Source organism: Gallinula chloropus (assembly GCF_964237585.1).
Source record: "Gallinula chloropus genome assembly, chromosome: 18".
Taxonomy (NCBI): Eukaryota; Metazoa; Chordata; class Aves; order Gruiformes; family Rallidae; genus Gallinula; species Gallinula chloropus.
Window position 1 is genome coordinate 797,501 of NC_140103.1, and position 17,500 is coordinate 815,000.

At 55.6% G+C, this 17,500-nt stretch overlaps 1 protein-coding gene across 1 annotated transcript in view; it reads right to left on the reverse strand.

The window, feature by feature from the left end:
- The window catches only part of PBX3 (PBX homeobox 3), a 107,089-nt gene that overhangs the window by 3,925 nt on the left and 85,664 nt on the right, over positions 1–17,500 (reverse strand). Inside the window, exons 4-8 of the mRNA XM_084272790.1 lie at positions 14,239–14,480; positions 9,357–9,547; positions 7,598–7,733; positions 1,359–1,524; positions 10–122 (exon numbers count right to left, since the gene is read on the reverse strand). Coding sequence (XP_084128916.1) covers positions 10–122; positions 1,359–1,524; positions 7,598–7,733; positions 9,357–9,547; positions 14,239–14,480 — 848 coding nt within the window. The remainder of the gene's footprint in view (positions 1–9; positions 123–1,358; positions 1,525–7,597; positions 7,734–9,356; positions 9,548–14,238; positions 14,481–17,500) is intronic.

The window sequence follows — 17,500 nt, forward strand, 5'->3', positions numbered from 1 at the left end:
TTCTCCTACCTGTGACTGCACATTGGCTCCGACTTGGGACCCCTGGTAAGAATCCCCATTCAGACTCTGCATGTTCATGAACATGTCCCCAGAATTTGGGAGGTTAAAAGAACCAGAAGAACCTGGAAAGGAAAGAGTTAGGTAGCTGAATAACAGAGAGCTGCAAATACATCCCCCCAGAGACCTGAGGGCAGGGGAAGGAGAAGGCGACAGGAGAGGAGAAGGACAGGCAGCAGAGGGAGAGCTGCTGGCCACGGCACGGGGCGAGCGTGGGCCAACGGCCCCCTCCCACCGGCTCGGCGCGGCCCGGCCGGCTCTCGGCACCGCGCCGGCTGTGGCCCGGCAGCGCGATGCTGGGAACACCTGGGAACCCTGAGCGACCCGGGGCGGCTTCTCCCCATGGAACAGCAGCCTGTGCAACAACAGGTTTCCATGCCGGATCGCTCCATGGTGAGACGCTGTCACCGAACACTGGAGAAGAGCTCACTGAGTCGGTGCCTAACGTCCCCTTCCAAAGGAAGTGGCTGGTAATTACTAATTACCCCATTTATTGCCATCAGAGGAGGAACCTTTTCCCTACTTTTGAAAGAGGATTTTATCCCATGGATCTTTGTATCCTTTAAAAGTTGTCTACAACTAAGTGACAGCAAGACTTCTCTGTCAACAGCATCACAGGCAGCTATGCTTGGTGGAAGCCTTTGCCTCTGGAGCCCCCAAAAGTGACTTGTTCTTTACACCTCCCCCCCAATTTAATGCTAAGATCTGCAGAATGTCAACAGCACACTGTGAGAGAACGTTTAAATCCTGCAGAAGAAACGTGGCAGAGCAACTCCAAAACAAAAAAGTCGCATTCTTAGATTTCTATAGAGAGAATCAACTCCATCTCAAGCAGCCCAGCCTTTAGACTAATTAGTGTGGATGCTAAAATATTCCTCTAGTTTGTTCCTATCTTGGTAATAATTTCCACAGCTCTACCAAAATGCACTTGGAGCTCTACCTCAATTCATGTTATTTTCACTGAGTGAGAAAAAGCTTAAAATATCTATGGAAACAAAGAAGATGCCAGAAGCCTGAGCCAGGTGATGTTACTGCTGAGGGAATTAGGTGGGCTCCACTCTGCTCCCCCGTAAGGCTGCGGGAGCTTCACTGCTGAACCCACTGGGACCACCAACGGCAGCACCTGGACTCAGGGTGGTCCAGCCTGGAGGTCCGTGGGCTTGGTACCACTCCCCGTGCCACGAGGAGGTCTGCTAGGGAGCTGTGGCCTCCTCAGCTGACCGAACTCAGTGGGTGCCATGGAGGGTCTGCCTGTACAGACTGCCCTTCGGGAGGCGTTCACGCGCGCGGCGGGCACGTACCAGAGTTTGGTGTGGTGGGGGAGTTTGTCTGGTTGTTCTGGACGGCGGCGGCCACGGCGTGCGCTGCGGTGACAGCCGTCTTCGCTGCGTAGAGATTGGCTTCTTCCTGGAACTTCCCAATGTTCTTCTTGTACCTGATTCTCTTATTGCCAAACCAGTTGGACACCTGTGGTGGAGAGAGGTGGGAAGGTGAGGGACAGAAAGAGCTCGGCCTGGCAGAGTGCGGGCCCTCAGGATGCCGTGTTTGACCAGCAAATACCTGTGCCCGGGCCCCAAGAGTTCAATGTCACTGTGGGTATGAGCATGATCTGCCTCTGGTTCTCTGCTGGCAAACCCAGGCACAGGGGGTGACTCTGGTGACCATGCACCTTGGAGCTCACTGCAGCGCTCAGCACAGCTTTGTCTCCTACTTCTATGAGCCATTTGTCAGCAAAATCAGTGCAAGACCCTGTGAGCTGCTCAAGGGGGACCAAGGTCCAGCTGAGTGAGGGCGAGTGGGCAGCCAGAGCAATTGTTCTTTATTTTTGGGCTGGAACAACCTTGGCAGCCCCCTCACAGACACGTGTTTGCTCAGCTGAAAATGAAAGGAATCATATAAATCAATAATGGCCAAGAAGTCACTTTGTCATCGGCCTTTGACGATACAGTACTGAAGCCAAGACGGCTCACGGGGCACCACCAGTGAACCTGCGCAGAGGCCGCGGCTGGAGCCGCTCTGAGGGGTTCACACAGCCGCTCTGGCTTTGTGTAACTCCAGCTGCTGGCACAGGGCCCTGAAACTACAAACCCAGTTTGTGGCATGGACGGCAGCGGTGTGGCTGGGACAGGAAAGTATCTGCAACACCACAGAGGCAAAGGAGAGGCAGTAACACACCTGGTTGTGGGCCAGTGAGGCTCCCAGCCCTGCACGAGGCCAGGGTCCTGCACTCCCCTGGCCCCCTGCACCCTGCCACGAGCTGCAGCAGCCCCACGGCACCTCAGGGCCTGGTACAGCTCCCCGCTGCAGACAGGGCCCATCCTGCTGCATTCTCTGTAGCTATAGCTTTTGTTTAAACACAATTAATGAGAAGCCTCCAGCTTTTAATGGGAATACAGAAGGTTCCTTATACATTCTGTTCCCCAGATAATACTCCACCGTATTCTATATAATGCACTTAATAATACCTTGTCAGTCAGAGAAGCAATAATACATTAATGAAACCTAGCAAATAATTATTGTGGACAATCAGATTATGCTTTATTAACAGTTTCATAATTGAGGAATCTCTGTACATCAAGTGTATTGTCCGCAAATGTGTGCAGACCCCTCTGTTTATGCACACCCCTGGACCAATCAAACAACAGCCATCACTAATAAAGGTTTATTTAATTCTCACAGTAAAATTTTAATATCACCAGCAGCCTGGGGAAGCCTCAACGAGTGGATTTGCTTGACATCAGATCGTTTCCATTCTGCTAGTCCCAATACTTCTTAATCTTTAATATCAAGGCAATTAAAATTAATGGCCACTCATCCAGAGCCACTGTGGGCAGTGTTTCCTTGACATCAATTGTTTGATGGGATTACCTAGAGGTTAAACTAACAAGCAAGGTTTAATTGGAAGCAATGAGAGGAGCAGCGATCGTACGTTATGTTTAACCCGCTTACCACATCTAAATGAATACCCAGAAATGTTAAACTGTTCCTGAGATGAGGGTGCGCGCCCTGCGCAGCGGCGGAGCGCGGCACCCGCGCTGCCCCACGAAACCACAGCATCCCCCCGGGGGGCTGCCGTCTGCCCGGGTCCCTCTGCCTCCCTGCCCAGGAACTCTTCGCTTCCCCATGAAACACATCAGTGAGGAGAGGAGCGTGCCCTGGCCTGGGCACATCAGGGGCTCTGGCCAGGCGTACGGGACGACACGGGGCCAGGGCACCCCGGAGCGGAGACGTGCCAGGCTCACTGGGGCTGGATTTATGGCCACGTTCCCTGTGGGGCTGCGCTGGCTGCCTGCAGCTTCCCCTCACCCTGCCCCTGCCGCTGGCACCAGCTCGTCCCAGGGGAAGGCTGGGATGCTGGTGCCGGGCTGTCCCCAGGGTGGGCACACAGTGCCCCGCATCCTCTCCCAGCCCCACACTCACCCTAAAACTGGAGCTCATCTCCATCGCGAGCCGCTTCACGACACATTTTTCATTAAAACAAACTATCTCTTCACATAAAAAAACAATGAACATCTTTCTCCTCCTGATCATTGAAGGCCAATTAATTAATTGGGCTTAATTGTATATTACATTTCAAACAATACTGTTGCACTTATTTATCATGTTAATTGCAACGTTAAATAAAAAGGCGATAAATTATTACTTAAATCATCACGATGCCTAACGTGGGGCTTGGGACGGGGCAGGGCTGCGGCGTGCCTCTGCGCCGGCTGCGGCCGGGGGATCAATCAGCGCTCTGGCACAGGAGCATCGCTGCTGAAACCAGGGACCTCCCTGGTTATGGAGCATGGGAACATTTCCCTTGTGTTTCCAGGCGTTCAACACACACAGTTCGTGTTCCACACCCCAGCTAATGGCAGGGAATGGAAAAATTTGGAAAATCAATGTGGCACAATAATGGTGTGTGATCTGAACCCAAGAACGTTCCCTCTGCAAACCCTGACCCTTCCTCTGCAAGCTGTAAGGAAGCTTGTGTGTCTCTGCTCTGCCCTGCATCCCCTGTGAAGGGGGGTGGGAGCCCACACACCCACCACCCCCATTCCCCCCACTTACAGAAGTGAGTGGACCCAGAAGGAGCACAAGGGGTGCTGCAAACCAGCTTCTGCATCCTTCCCTGGAAAGGATTTTAAATATATTCCCCTGTCACCACATCCCTCTTTTGTTTGAAGCAGTGAAAAATTTTATTGCTGTAATCCAGTGACACGCTTTCAGCAATGACTGTGCCCTTCCCACCGCCCGCCCGACAGACTGATAGCTGCTCATGACACCCTGAAAGAGGCTCATCTGCAAAAGTATAAAACATCAGCCTTGCAGCCATGGAACGGGGAGAACAGATGATACAGTTTATCTCCCTCCAACACGTGCTGATCGGGTAGCTCTAAATTACAGCCGACGATGTTCTCTGCTAAGGACATTTTTTTCCCTGGAATTACCTTTTCCATACTCTTAAAAATGAAATTGTGCAAGGTGTTCATCTTAATAAATAGTTTGTCTTTATGCTTTTCTTGAAAAACCTTCTCTACATATTATTTTAAACACCGATATCAAACCTGAAACCATCTATCTCCCATCTGCAGCTAAATGATTCTGGGAGACAATTTTCTTTGCAGCTCCGTAAAGTGCTATGGCAGCAAGATTTCCAGTGAGCTGCTTAATCTGGGGGGAGGATGACCCAAAACACTCGCTAATTAAGTGTTTGAGGGAGAAAATGTTCTGCCATGAATCTGCCCCCAGCATTTACAAGGCACTGACAGCACAAGAAAGAAACACCTTGGATCATCCTTAGGAGAGGCTACAAGCCCGGCTCAGCCGGAGAAAGGACAAAGCCTCTCCATCACACAGGAACCACAACCTCTGGAGTCTGCAAAGCCAACCCTTAACATCTGTCCTTTTTTTCCCTTTCCCCATTTTCTGGGTCTTTGCACCTCCGGGGCATTTGCAGGAGGTGAATCGGGCACGGTGCCAGCCTGGGCGACCACCGAGGGACCCGGAGGCTGGAAATGCTCAGAGCCCTGCACAAGGTGCGGCTCCGTCACGCGCCTGGATGCCACTGCTCATCCCATGCGATGCTACTCCTGCCAGCACTGTGAAGGACTGCCCAATTCACCCCTCATTTCTGGACTGCAGCCCCCGCCAGCCACCGGAGCAGCGCGCCGGGCGCTGCCACAGCGCTCGCTCAGAGCCCTTCTGCAGGGTGGCCTCCAAAATCCACACGTTTTCCAGAGCAAAGGGTCAGCTCCAGCCCAGTCTGACCCAGCAAACACCACGTCACCCCACAGTCCCGCCGTGCGGCCCTGGAAGTGCTCTGAAACTCCAAGATCGGGGATACCCACCGGATTCACATCTTCCACCTATGACAGCAGATCTATCAGGAACTTAAGCAACCAGCTGATCACAGGGCACTCCCTCTCTCACGTACAGGCTCCTCTCCCATCGGATGATACATTGCCCCGTTTCCAGGCTTTCCTGCTGTCTGGAGCTCTTCCTACCCATTGATAATATCCTGTCAGAGCACAGCCCCAGTCCCCAGACCTGCATCCCTGGTAGCCAGCGCCCAGTCCCTGCCCTGCTCCAGGCTGGAAAACATCACCCTGCAAAGCTCAGGCTGCTGCCAGCCGTGCTCCAGAGGATGCAATGCAGCTACCCACATCGCTCACCTGGACTTCCTACTGGATTCAAGAAACAACTAATTCAAGCTTGTGTCAAACACTGAAGAGACAAACCTACACTGATGTCACAGGCTCCCTGCTGCTGTTTCTGGACTGCCTGCCAGCCTTTTATTTCATTCTGCAACATAGACACTAATCTCACCAAGCAAACAATTAAGCAAGCAATCAGATCTATCAGCACTAGAAGCAACCAGTCCTGGTTTCTCAGATGCTCCACCTCGCCTCCTTCAGCCACCTCCACCTCATCTCCATCCAGCTTCTCCTCTGCAGGACCACTGGCTCCTCTGCCAGGCACAGCTTGGGGTCTGCTGACTGGACAGAAACCGCCTCTTCAGCAGGTCTGCCACCACTTACAGGGCTGTTGGCCACCACTTACGGGAGGAACTGCTACAAACCACCATGTGCAAGACCACTGAAGTCAGCAACAAGATGTGGGGCTGTGGACCAGCACCCCCTAGTACCTGTGTACTGCTCATGTGATGCTACCAGCAGTGAAGGAGCAATATGAGAGGGCACCGAATTCCCCATCTCCAAAACCCCTGCCCATCACACAGCCGCTGCTGAGTGGCCTGGGAAGAACAGTTCCCATCTCCATTCCCTGCCTTCCCTGGCACACACACGTCTCCACTGGCCTCTCATGTCACGGGGCGGTTTGCTGGTGTTTGTGCTGAGGGGGCACCCAAAGTCCATCAAGTAATATCAAATTTGGGGGATCTGGGCGGCCTTTCATTTGAAAGTCTTCAATAAAGAGCCTGAATTTTTCATGCATTCAAGGGAGACCTATAAAGTAAATCTCAACTCAGGTCTTAATTATAAAGCTAAAGGTTGCATTGCTAATAATGCCAATACTGCAGCCTGCAGTCATTAATAGTTAACACATTTGCCGCAGGCATTGTTCCTCTAAAGGACCTGAAATATTGATAAGCAGAGCTGATGGAGCGGGGAGGAGATGGCCCTGGCCTCGCGACGGGCAGCGCGGTGGCTGCGGAACCTGGGGACTGTGGGTGAGCTTCCCCTGCCACCCAGGGGAACCTGCTGCACGAGCCAGATCCGGCCTGGGAGTAACTCGGTGTTCTATGGAACTACAGACCTCGAGCAATGCGAAGGGCTGTTTGGCTTTTTAAGCTGCCTGGCACAGGACAGGGGAAGAAGAGCTGGATGCAGCAGTGTCACTGGCCTGGCCATCACTGTGACACTGGTCCAGAGCTGTCAGTGTACTCTGGGCAGCCAACCAGAGCGCTCAAGCTGCTGAGGAAGATGCTGGTGTCTCTTTTACCTTCACAGCCACATCTGTTACATGTGATAAAAGGAGCAACTCTGCCTAATACACTTCGTAACAGAAACCCTGCGTGTCACACAGCGAGGGGCTGCATTTCTGGCTGGCTCAGAAAAACAACTTCCAGCAAGCAAAGAAATTCTGATCTACAGGAATAGGTGACACTTGTGTCGATAAACTGCCCTTCCCCTGAAATAACAGTAAGGTGTAACGAATTCCTAACAGCCAGCCAGGCTCAGCCTGGAATCCTACCAGCTGCACAGGGAAAGCTGATGTGGGACAGGGTGCCAACCTCAGGGCCTGTTTACTTCCACCTGCACCTCTGTACACACTCTTTTCACCCCAGCGCAGCCCCGGGTGCCTGCAGGCACCCCACCTTTCCCGCAGAGCTTAGTCATGTCCCACCGCCCCACTGAGCCTTCTCAGGTCAGGGGTGCAAAGGGGAAAGGGTTACAGGGGTGCTGGGCAGGACTTTCTCCATCCCACACACCTCCTGTGGAAACATGTCCCAGTTTTCTGAGGGGAGCAGGGTGGTTGACACACGGCCTGGGCATGCAGCGATGGGGTCCAGGACCTGCTCCCACCCACTGCTTACCTGTGATACTGTGATGCTGCATTTCTTTGCCAGCTCTTCTTTGGCTTCTTCACTGGGGTAGGGGTTACTGAGGTGAGAGTAAAAATACTCGTTCAAGATTTCTGTGGCTTGTTTACTGAAGTTACGCCTTTTCCGCCTGAAACAAGGAAAGAAAACCATGGCTGTTGTTCCAGATGTGAGCAGGACTCTGCAGGGTCAGAAGCAACCCTTATTTCTCATGTCCTGTCATGCCACAGCACACAGCAGGGCAGCAGCCTGTCCTCAGTTTCCCCCGATCCCTCCAGGCAGCCCTGCACCCAGGCTCTGCACTGGGTGGAGGGGGCAGTGGGCTGCAGCACCCACGTCAGGGACCCGCCTCTGCTCCAGGCTTCATCCCACAGGTGCACAGGACAGACCGTATGCTGTGGGCTGAGCAGGGCGCAGGCTCAGTGCCGCATGGGACAGGCACTGGGGCACAGAGCCTGGCAGAGCCTGGCAGAGCGAAGCCCTTCCAGAGCCCAGCACGTGCTCCAGCCTCAAGGCAGCACCGGCTGGGGAGCAGCACAGCCCCTCCGGCACAACATGCAGCCCACTCTCCTCCCCAGAACACCCTCTGGCAGGCACAGGTTCCACATTCCTTGAGAGCCCCTTCCCCTCAGGGCTGGTTGCAATCCAGTGCCTGTGCCCGAGGCCAGCCGGCAGCCGAGCGCAATCCCCAGCGCGCCCTTCCCGCGGTATCACCATGCTGCTACCCACGCTGCATCCTGGAGCAGCAGGCTCCCTCCCCAGAGCTGTGTTTATCTCATTACTGTGCTTCCGCTCATTTTGCCTTATTTACCTTCCTCCTTTTTAAAGGAATCACTTCAGAAGGTGCATCTGCACACGCTGCCTCTACCACCACCAGAGCTCTGGGCACACTGTGTGCAGAGACACCGACTCCACACCTGCCAGCAATCCCATCAGCCAAACCTTCTGCTCCTGCCTGGCTCCTCACAGCTTTCAGGTGTGGAGCAGGAGTGGTGCTGGGGAGGCTCTGACCACTCCCTCCTGCTCGGCTCTGCTGGGGTCTGGCTTTGCAGGGGAGCCCCATGAAAAGAAGGGGGCTGGGTCAGAGCTTCCAAACCAGCCTGGCCGTGCCCACAAGCCCCCTCCCAGTTCCCAGCTGCCTGCTTCCTCGCAGGATGCACAGACCAATTTGGAGGCTGGTGGGCTGTGGGGATGGGCACAAGGCCTGGCAGTCACAAGGGTGTCTGGGGACACATGTGCTGGCTGTGAGCGGTGTGGAAGGTTCTGCCTTCTCCCACACCCTGCTCAGGCAACAGCTCACTGGGAGATGGGCCAGCAGGTCTGGCATCACCCTCCTCACCTCAGGCATGGGCAGCTGTGAGCCCAGTGCCAGCTGCTGCCCTGGCACATCCCTCCCAGAGAGCTGAGCTCTTCCATCACAGGGTCATGCTGATATCAGCAGCCACTCAAGTAACTGCTGGGGTGACAGAACAGCCCCTTGCACACAACCTGCTACGGGCAGGGCGAGCAAGCACTGGGTAAATAAACCTCATCCTTGCACTATCACAGGCAGCAAAGACAGTGGTGTTTATGAAAGCTCTGTGCAGGACCGCCCTTGTTTCACAGCTGCTGCTGGGTGAAGGATGAGGGCCCCGGGCTCTCCTGGGGCAGAGCAGCATCTCCCAGTACCTCATCTCCTAGGGATGTAGGGCCAGCTGTCCAGTAATTGCCCCTCTCCCCCCAGAAAGGGCTGAGGAACTTGTCTCTGCCTTACCTGGCATCGAGGAACCTTGATCTTAAAATCATGACTGCTTCACAAGTGCTCTGTTTGAGTTGCATCTGGATGGAGCTGAATTTTCGATGAATGATGCCCACCATCCTTTCGATCTCCTTGGGAGAGATGGGACGTGTCCGGCTCTGTTCTCTGAGAAGGTTCATCACATGTGTGGTGAATTCGTTACATGCCTGCAAAGGAAGGAGAGGCTGAGGAAGGGTTTTGTGCTGTCCCACAAGGACACAAGCTCAGGCCTGGCAGCAGGGGAAAGGCAGCGCTGTGGGGGCTGGGGGACCTTTGTGCTGCCCCATCTGCTCCATACGTGCACAGATCAGAGACCTGGGGCTGTCCTGTGGCAGCCAGCAACCAGGCACGGCTCCTTCCACACTTATCCCTGTCAGCATCCCCACATCCCCGGCAGAGAGGAGAGGAGAGGAGCAGGGCATCGGCACATCAATGCAGGCGGGACCAGCACGCACTCAGCAACTGATGGAGTGAGACCTGGCAAGGGCTGCCCATCCTGCACCCCACTGAGCTCACACAGCAGCGGGCAGGGGCTCCATGCCCTTTCCAAGACGCTGTGTGTGCACCTGTACAGGGTGGGATTCAGCGAAGCCGTGCCCGGGCTGCCCCACGCTGCGCTGCTGAGGAGCCTGACCACCGATCGGTCCCAGACCAGGCAGCTGAACGGACCCAATGACAGACACATCTCCAGGCTGCACCAGGAACAGGTGCTGCCCGATCCGAGCCCCGCACGAGCTCTCACGCCAGCACCCCGGCTCCCCCGCACACTCTGCCACGAGCTCTGCTGATTTCTGTCTCCCGTACCGCCTTCCAAAGCAACCCTGGGGCTGCTGTTAGCCCTGCAGAGCTGCATGGCAGCGGCTGGGCTCACCCCATCCTGGGGCCATCCTAGTGTTGCAGCACACTTTGGGCACCACGCTACGTAGCCCCAGCCTGACAGCCCGGGGCAGAGAAGAGGGGCCGGGCTCTGCGCTGGCCTCCACAGGGACAAACCAGCTCCGAACGCTCAGCAGACGAAGGCGGCTGCACCAAGGGCTGCGTGTTGGCTGCCCACGGAGCCATCAGAATGTGCCGCCGCGCTGCCAACATGGCCAGTAAGGCCAAAGGGTTTCACCCCCGTGCACCCAAGGGAAGGGGCTGTGGCACAGCGCTCGGCATCAGTAAATCCCAGGGAGGAGATGCTGCGACTCAGCCAGACCACGTCCGCTCACATCTGTTTGTCTCTGGCTCCCTTCTTCCCCTAAAGCCACGTGAAAAATACCCACATCATTGGTGTGACAATGACATTTCCAGGGGCTCTCTGGCATTTCAAGAGATTGTGCGAGGGAAAGAGTTAAAAGTGAAAAGTTTATGCATCTAAAAACTCATAATTTCCTATAACATTTGCTGAACGTCTCACAACTTATTAAGTGAAGCCATCTATGAATGCAAATGCTGATTAGCAATTTGGCAATAGCCCAACATTCGCAGAATTCACATAGCTTTTCTTTAAACCAGTAGTTCATACATGATTAATTAGAACATCTCATTTATGTAGTGTGCACTTTAGCTCATTACTCTAAGTAAAATTCGTTAAGTATTTACATTTAGATAATTAAAATCTGGGTACACCCTTAAGAAAGATGCATACACTTCAGGCAAAGTGATTTTTTTTCTTTACACTACTGAAAGTAAATTACAGGCTAATTTACATCCTTGCAGCGCCCGTTTCAGCAGTGCTCCGGCGAGCCCCGGCACAGGGCCCTCCGCCTGCCACCACCGAGGTCACGGTGCTGCGGTGGCTGCACCACGCCAGGGCAGACGCCATGGCTCCTCCTGCCAGCTCCTGCCATTCCCATGGCTTTCTGAGCTCCAGGTTCAGGAGTTGGACACTTCTCATCCTCCTTTCCCACCTCCGAGGCTGCTGTGGGGCTGGTGGAGGCAGCCAGCTGCCATCAGCACGCCAAGAGACGGGGATGCTGTTCTGAACATGCCAGCCACCCTCCTCTCACCCAGGCAGAGCAGGACTCAGCCAGAGTGCCCTGCTTCTTTTCCCCTCCCAAACTTCAGCAGACCCAGGGATGCAGCTGGGTACCAACGCCCAGTCCCACTGGCCTTGCCGCACCCAGACCACGTCCTTCCTGTGTGTCACACCCTGAGCTGCTTGGGCCATCCTGGCACACGACAGCTTCGGTTCAGCCATCTGACTGCAAGCAGAAGCTCCAGCTGTGCTTATCTGGGAGATGGGGATGCACAGAGGTGAGCTAACACAGGCTGCCACTGCCTCCCTGAGACAGGAGCACAGCTCTGGCTGTCCCAGCAATACCCAGGTGCCTGGCACCGCAAGGACATCTCCCCTCGTGCCTCCTCGCCTGCCAGCCATGGGAATCCCACTGAAACTGCAATAAAAATGGCAACTGATGCATGGAAACTATTTCCAGATCTGCCTCTTCTAGAGAAATGCTTCTCCACAAACACAGCTCAAACCCTGAACTGTTCTGAAGCAGAGTGACTTTCTTGCTTTGAAGAAGCAAAAATCTTCCCCTGAATCTACTTGAACTGCTCGATGAGATCTTGTTTGGTTACAGCTACTCAGAGCCTGCTCTGATTCATCCCTCCACACCTCCCATCCCTTCACTGCAGCACAGTGCAAGTGAGCTCAGAAGCCTCTGATGCTTTGTCTTGTTTTCTCTTGTTTATTTATAGCATCTGAGCTACTTGATCCCTTTTTCAGTTCTATTTTTCAGGCCTCTGCTTGGTGCCCAAGACATTATTAATAATGTCAGGTTGTAAGTGATGGCCTTGTTAACCTGCTCAGAAGCCTTGCAGGAGGGGGGATGCTCCATGCGAGCCCTAATGCTTCCCCCAGACTCCTCAGACCAGCACAAGGAAAACAGAGGAAACAGCCCAAACAAGTGGCCAGGGACATGGGGCTCCATGGGGCTGGCGGGGCCTTGTGAGCAGCCACACTGCACCCCAGCTCGGGGGAGTGCAGGAGACATCTGTGAACTCAGGAAGCAGGTTCCCAGCTGCTCCGGGAGGCCTGGGACCCTTACAGTACTTTTGCCTACAGCAAAAAATGTATTTCAGTGTAATTATAGAAGATAGCTTTCAATATGTCATCTCTATTATAGTAGCTGTAAATTATGGAAGGCGCTGCCTGTGTACGGCCATTTCTCCCGGCGCGGCGCGGCGCGGGCAGAGCTCTGTGATGGCGTGACACACTTTCCATTCCTCTTTTTTCCCTCAAACACATTCCCCTAACTGGCAACAAACGTCAGGATCAAACTCTGCCTGGAAAGTGTCTCTAGGAAGCTGCTCTGGTTCCTGCTGCCGGCTGCAGTGGGGCTGTGGGAGCGCCTGTGCCGGGCGAGAGGATGGCAGATGCTGGTCCCCGGCGCAGGTCGGTGCCCCGCATGGGGCTGAGCTGTCCCCGGGTGCAGGAGGGCACCCGCTGCTCGGGAACCTGCAGCTGCTGCAGGCAGAAACACTCGTCCCGTCTGCCTCTTGTCTGTGGAGACGGGCGCTGCGCTGAGACAGGCCGGCAGGAGACTCTGCTGCGGGGCTGGGGGCATCATCATATTTCTGTCGAGCAGCCGTGGCTGGGTGTCAGGATCAACAGGGAAGCCTACATGTTCCGGATCAGCTCCACCTCCCTCTCCTTCTCCGAGCGGCACTTGAGCATCCTCCAGTTTCCCGCGGTGTGGACGGATGGCTGTGACATTTCAGCCGAAACCTTTGTAAATGGAGCTACAGGGCTGAAGCCACTGCCGCTTCCCCCACATCATTACACTTATTAGAGGCAAAGGACACTTGCCAGGAAGCGGCTGCTGGCACCGACCTGCAGCTGCTTTGGCCCCACATCAGTCTCCAGCCTGTGCCCTGCAGCTTTATACCACACGCCTGGCAGCGCTCGTTAATCCAAAGGCCGTCCCCAGCTCAGCACCACAGGCTAAATGCTGGCACCCTGCGGTGCACTGAGAGCCCAAGGGTCCGTGCTGGACACTTCGGGTCCTTGGAGGATGCGGGGGGGGGGGTCGTTTGGAGAGGAAAGGAGATTTGCACAAAGACCCTGTCAGTTCTTTGGTCAGTTATTTGTCATCACTTGAGCAACACAGCGAAAGCAGCGGCACAGGCGAGGCAGCGCCGCTGGCATGAAGTGTCCCATGCCACCAGCACCCCACCCCACCACGCCACCAGCATCTGAACCACGCTGTTCTGCTGGCACCCAAACCACGCCAGCCTCACGCCAACCTTGTGGCAAACATTCCTGGTGCCACTGGTGTGGCAAATGTGGCGGGTCACCAGGTGCCAGCGCTGAACCTGAACCCACAGTCTCTGCAGCACGCTCTTCACTCCAGAGATGCCAGTTGTCGGCCTGAACCAGGATTGCCACATCTCCTATCTGCTGCCCGTTCCCCTGCAACCTGCCACGGCTAACCCACCATGGCCAACCCACCGCCTGCTCCAGGAGCCGTGGGCCGAGGCTGCCAGCATGGTCCTCCCCCACCCATGCACCCACTCGCCAGACCCAGCCCTGGAACACTTCACCACCAGGCACAGATGGACGCGGCACTGAGGACAGACAGATCTCTTCCTCCAGGCCAGCTCGGAGGTGAGAACCCGGCTTGGGTGTTGCTTCGATGTGGTTACAGACAACAGAAAACACTCAGGCATGCAAGACATGCGCCCTGGGTCCAGCAGGCAACTCCTCGAGCCCGACAGACGCCCAGAGCATCCCGGCTCTTTACAGAGGGAGTGGGGTGGGGACAGGGAAGGGGGGACGTGGTCCGGAGCTGGGCAGCGGCGGGCGCTGGCAAGCGGAGGTGTGGAGGAAGCAGCAGCAGGTACACGAACAACTGAGAGGCTGATGTCTGACCTGTTCATATTTCTCCAGCTCTGTGTGATAGATTTGTCTGATCTGGGTCAATTTGGCTCTGTAATCTGAGTGTTCAATAGAGTTATCTGAAGACCCTCCAGAGGCTGCTGCGGCTGCAGCTGCTGCCGCCGATCCCCCACCTTTCTCCGGACCTGAGACTCCTTCTGCCAGAAGCATATTGTCTAGTCTCATTAGCTGGGGATCGGGAGGGTCTTCCTCCTGGGCTCCTCGGATGCTCAAACCTTGGGCAGAAAAGAGAGAACAAGAGAAAACACAGTCAGTACTTCTTGCATCTGCCTGGCCGCTGCCCGCTCGCTGCACCCCTGCGAGGAGCCCTCCTGCCCCATGGGGCCACAGACCTGCCCACGTCCTTTCTCCATCCCCGCAGGGTACCCGAACGGGCACCCTCCTCTGGGGCATCCCGCCAACCCCAGGCAGGTGAAGCCCTGGCCGGTGCTGCAGGGTGATGGCAGAGCCATCGGAACGTTCCGATACAGAGCAGGAATGACTTTTAAAGCACCCTGCAGTGTGTTTCAGCACTTCACTGTATTACAGGACTGCTCATGTGAGCATGGAGATAGAGATGCCTTCCGGTGGCTTCCCAAGCCATAGGTCAACCTACGCAAGGCTGATGCTATCCTGTGCATTATATCTCTTTGAGCAGGGCTGTGTGGTGGGAGTAAGTGCATTATTTATTTGGAAAGAATTGATTTGCTTCTCATTTCCTTCCAAACGGATCTAAGCACCACGTTACTCTTACAGAGACCCACAGCACTGGCTTCCATCCCTCCTGGGAGGTCAAAGCATCAATTTAAAATGCCCGGGGAAGGAGCTGCCACTCGCTCCTCAATGAGAGGAGGATCCGGGCAGGAAGCTGGGAGGTGCTGCCGCCCAGATCCCATGGATGCGCCATTCCCGTCCCAGCCAGCCTCCCAGCTCCACATGGGCTCAGGGCTGCTCCTCTGCCAGGCAGCATGCTGCCCCGCGGCTGCCACTTGCAGCCTGAGCAGGGACAAGAAGGAATTAAACTTCCCCTTGATGGGCAGGAGTCTGGCTGCCACTGCGATGCCGGGATACCCAGAGTGTGTTTGAAACGGGCAGCGCTCCTGCGCTGCATTGCTGGGAACAGGATTTTAAATCTAATTTTTGTTTTAAATCGAGAATTTCCAAAGCGATGCGCAGTCAGCAATCTCTTGGGCGTCCTATAGATCAAGGCTGACAATTTGTGAATTTAATCAGGTCAGGCCGGCACGGTGCCAAGCCGCTATCCACAGCGCCGGGAAGAAAGTTTCACAATAATTACAGCAGCCCAGAAATCACTGGAGCTGTGGCTCCCTGAACCACCGTGTCCATGAGAGATGCACCACAACCGCGCACACCCCAGCCCAATTAACCCCCTGACTCGGTCTGAGAGCAGGTGTCTGTGCTCTGGATAGGGCGGCTCCATTGGCACCCTGCATCCACGCACGGGCGCCTGCACCTGTCTCTGCTCCTCACAACGGTGTGGGCTCCCAACAGGCTGTGCTGGATGTGGCACCACCATCCACAGATGCCACGTATGCAGCGGAGTGCCAGTGGTGCCACCTGTGCGCTGCCAGCAGCAGCCGCTCTGGTACGGAGGGATTTCACCCGCGTCCCAAAGCCCACGTGCTGTGGGAGGTGACACCCTGCCTGGCTGACCCCCCGGCCTCAAGGAAGGACCACATTGGAAACACACTGCCTCCATTTAACACTAAAATTCCTGGTAACCCCACCTCATAATCAATTATTCCCATTGCCTGCTCAGGTGAGCACGGTCTGACAATGCCACGAACCTCCCTGCACACACGCGCTGGGGACACCCGCACACAGCCAGGGAGGGTGATGCCGCACCCAGGGGTCCCCATGGCAGGGGGGTAAGTGGTCCCTGAGGCAGCCCTGCACCCAGACTCCCTGTGTGACACTGGACACACTCGGCCCCTCATCCTGCCCCTCCCCGGACTCGCTGCCCTTGCCCCGTGCCTGGCCCAGCCCCCAGGGACTTTGTTCAGTACACTCTTGCTGTGCCGCCCCTCCTGTGATCTTACTCCTCCTCTGTGTTGCTGTCAGTACATTTAACAACGTCCTGGTTTTAATCCGCTCCAGCTCCTGCTCCCTCCTCAGGCATGATTTCTGCTGCTGCTCCTTCTCTCCACTTCCAGACCCTTCCTCAGCCTGTGTTCCCCATGCTCAAATCCTGGTTTCTCCAGCTGCATTTCTACCTTGAAACTCACTCACCCCCCCATGTCACAGCAGCGTCCCACCCTGCTCACCCGATGCTGCCAGATGCCAGCCCAAAACCTGCACTGGAATCACTGGCTACAATTGCTGCGATTTCTGCATCACTGCTCCACGAACAGGCTGAGGATTCGAGGGCTTTGTCCAAAACAACACTACCCACCCAGATTTGAAGTGATACTCACAGCCCCCAGCCCTCGCTGTGCAAAGCTGATGAAGGGCAGCATCGCTCCCTGAGGTTTGAACACAAGAGCTGATGCTGCAGCGGAGGCTGAGGGAGCTGGGGAGAGGCCCTGAAGCTCATGAGGGAGGAATTCAGTAGATAAGGCTGGTGACGGAGCTAAGACGTCTCACACACACCCTGAATGCAGCTGGTGACAGAGGGGCCGGTACGCTGCCTTCATCCCACGAAACACCCCCGTGCCCAAAGCACCCATCCCCAGCACGGGGCCTGTGGACACGCCGCAGTCAAAGGGTGACGAGCTGTGTACACGTGTGCTTTGCCCCGGCGTGACCATCGCGCATCCCGAGGGCACAGCCACAGGTTGCTGGGCGGACGGGACCGGGGTGCAGGAAGCTCTGTGCTACATCAGACCTCCTCTTCCGAACTGCCGGGGGCGGGTCAGCGCAGCACAGGGAGCTGGGTCTGGTGTCCCTGGGGCAGGGGCAGCCCACCTGACAGACCCCCTGCAGCCGGGGAGACGTGCGGCTCCTCGGCGAGTCGCTGCGGCTGCCTGAGCTGCGGGCTGAACGCTGCCTCTTGAGGAGGAGTCAGAGCATCCTGGGCCCCTCAGCGAGGGCAGTGCTGGCGCTACCCGCTGGCGGCACGTCGCTCCCACCAGCACCTGCCTTTATAAATGACTCCTCGTTTGAATACGGCGATAATGTATGTATTTTCTGACATATAAGCTCACGCTCGGTGGCTATTGTTTCCCTTTTTTATTCCTCAGTATATCAACCTATGAGTTTATTACTGTTTAGCTCGCTGACCTTTCAATGCATCGCA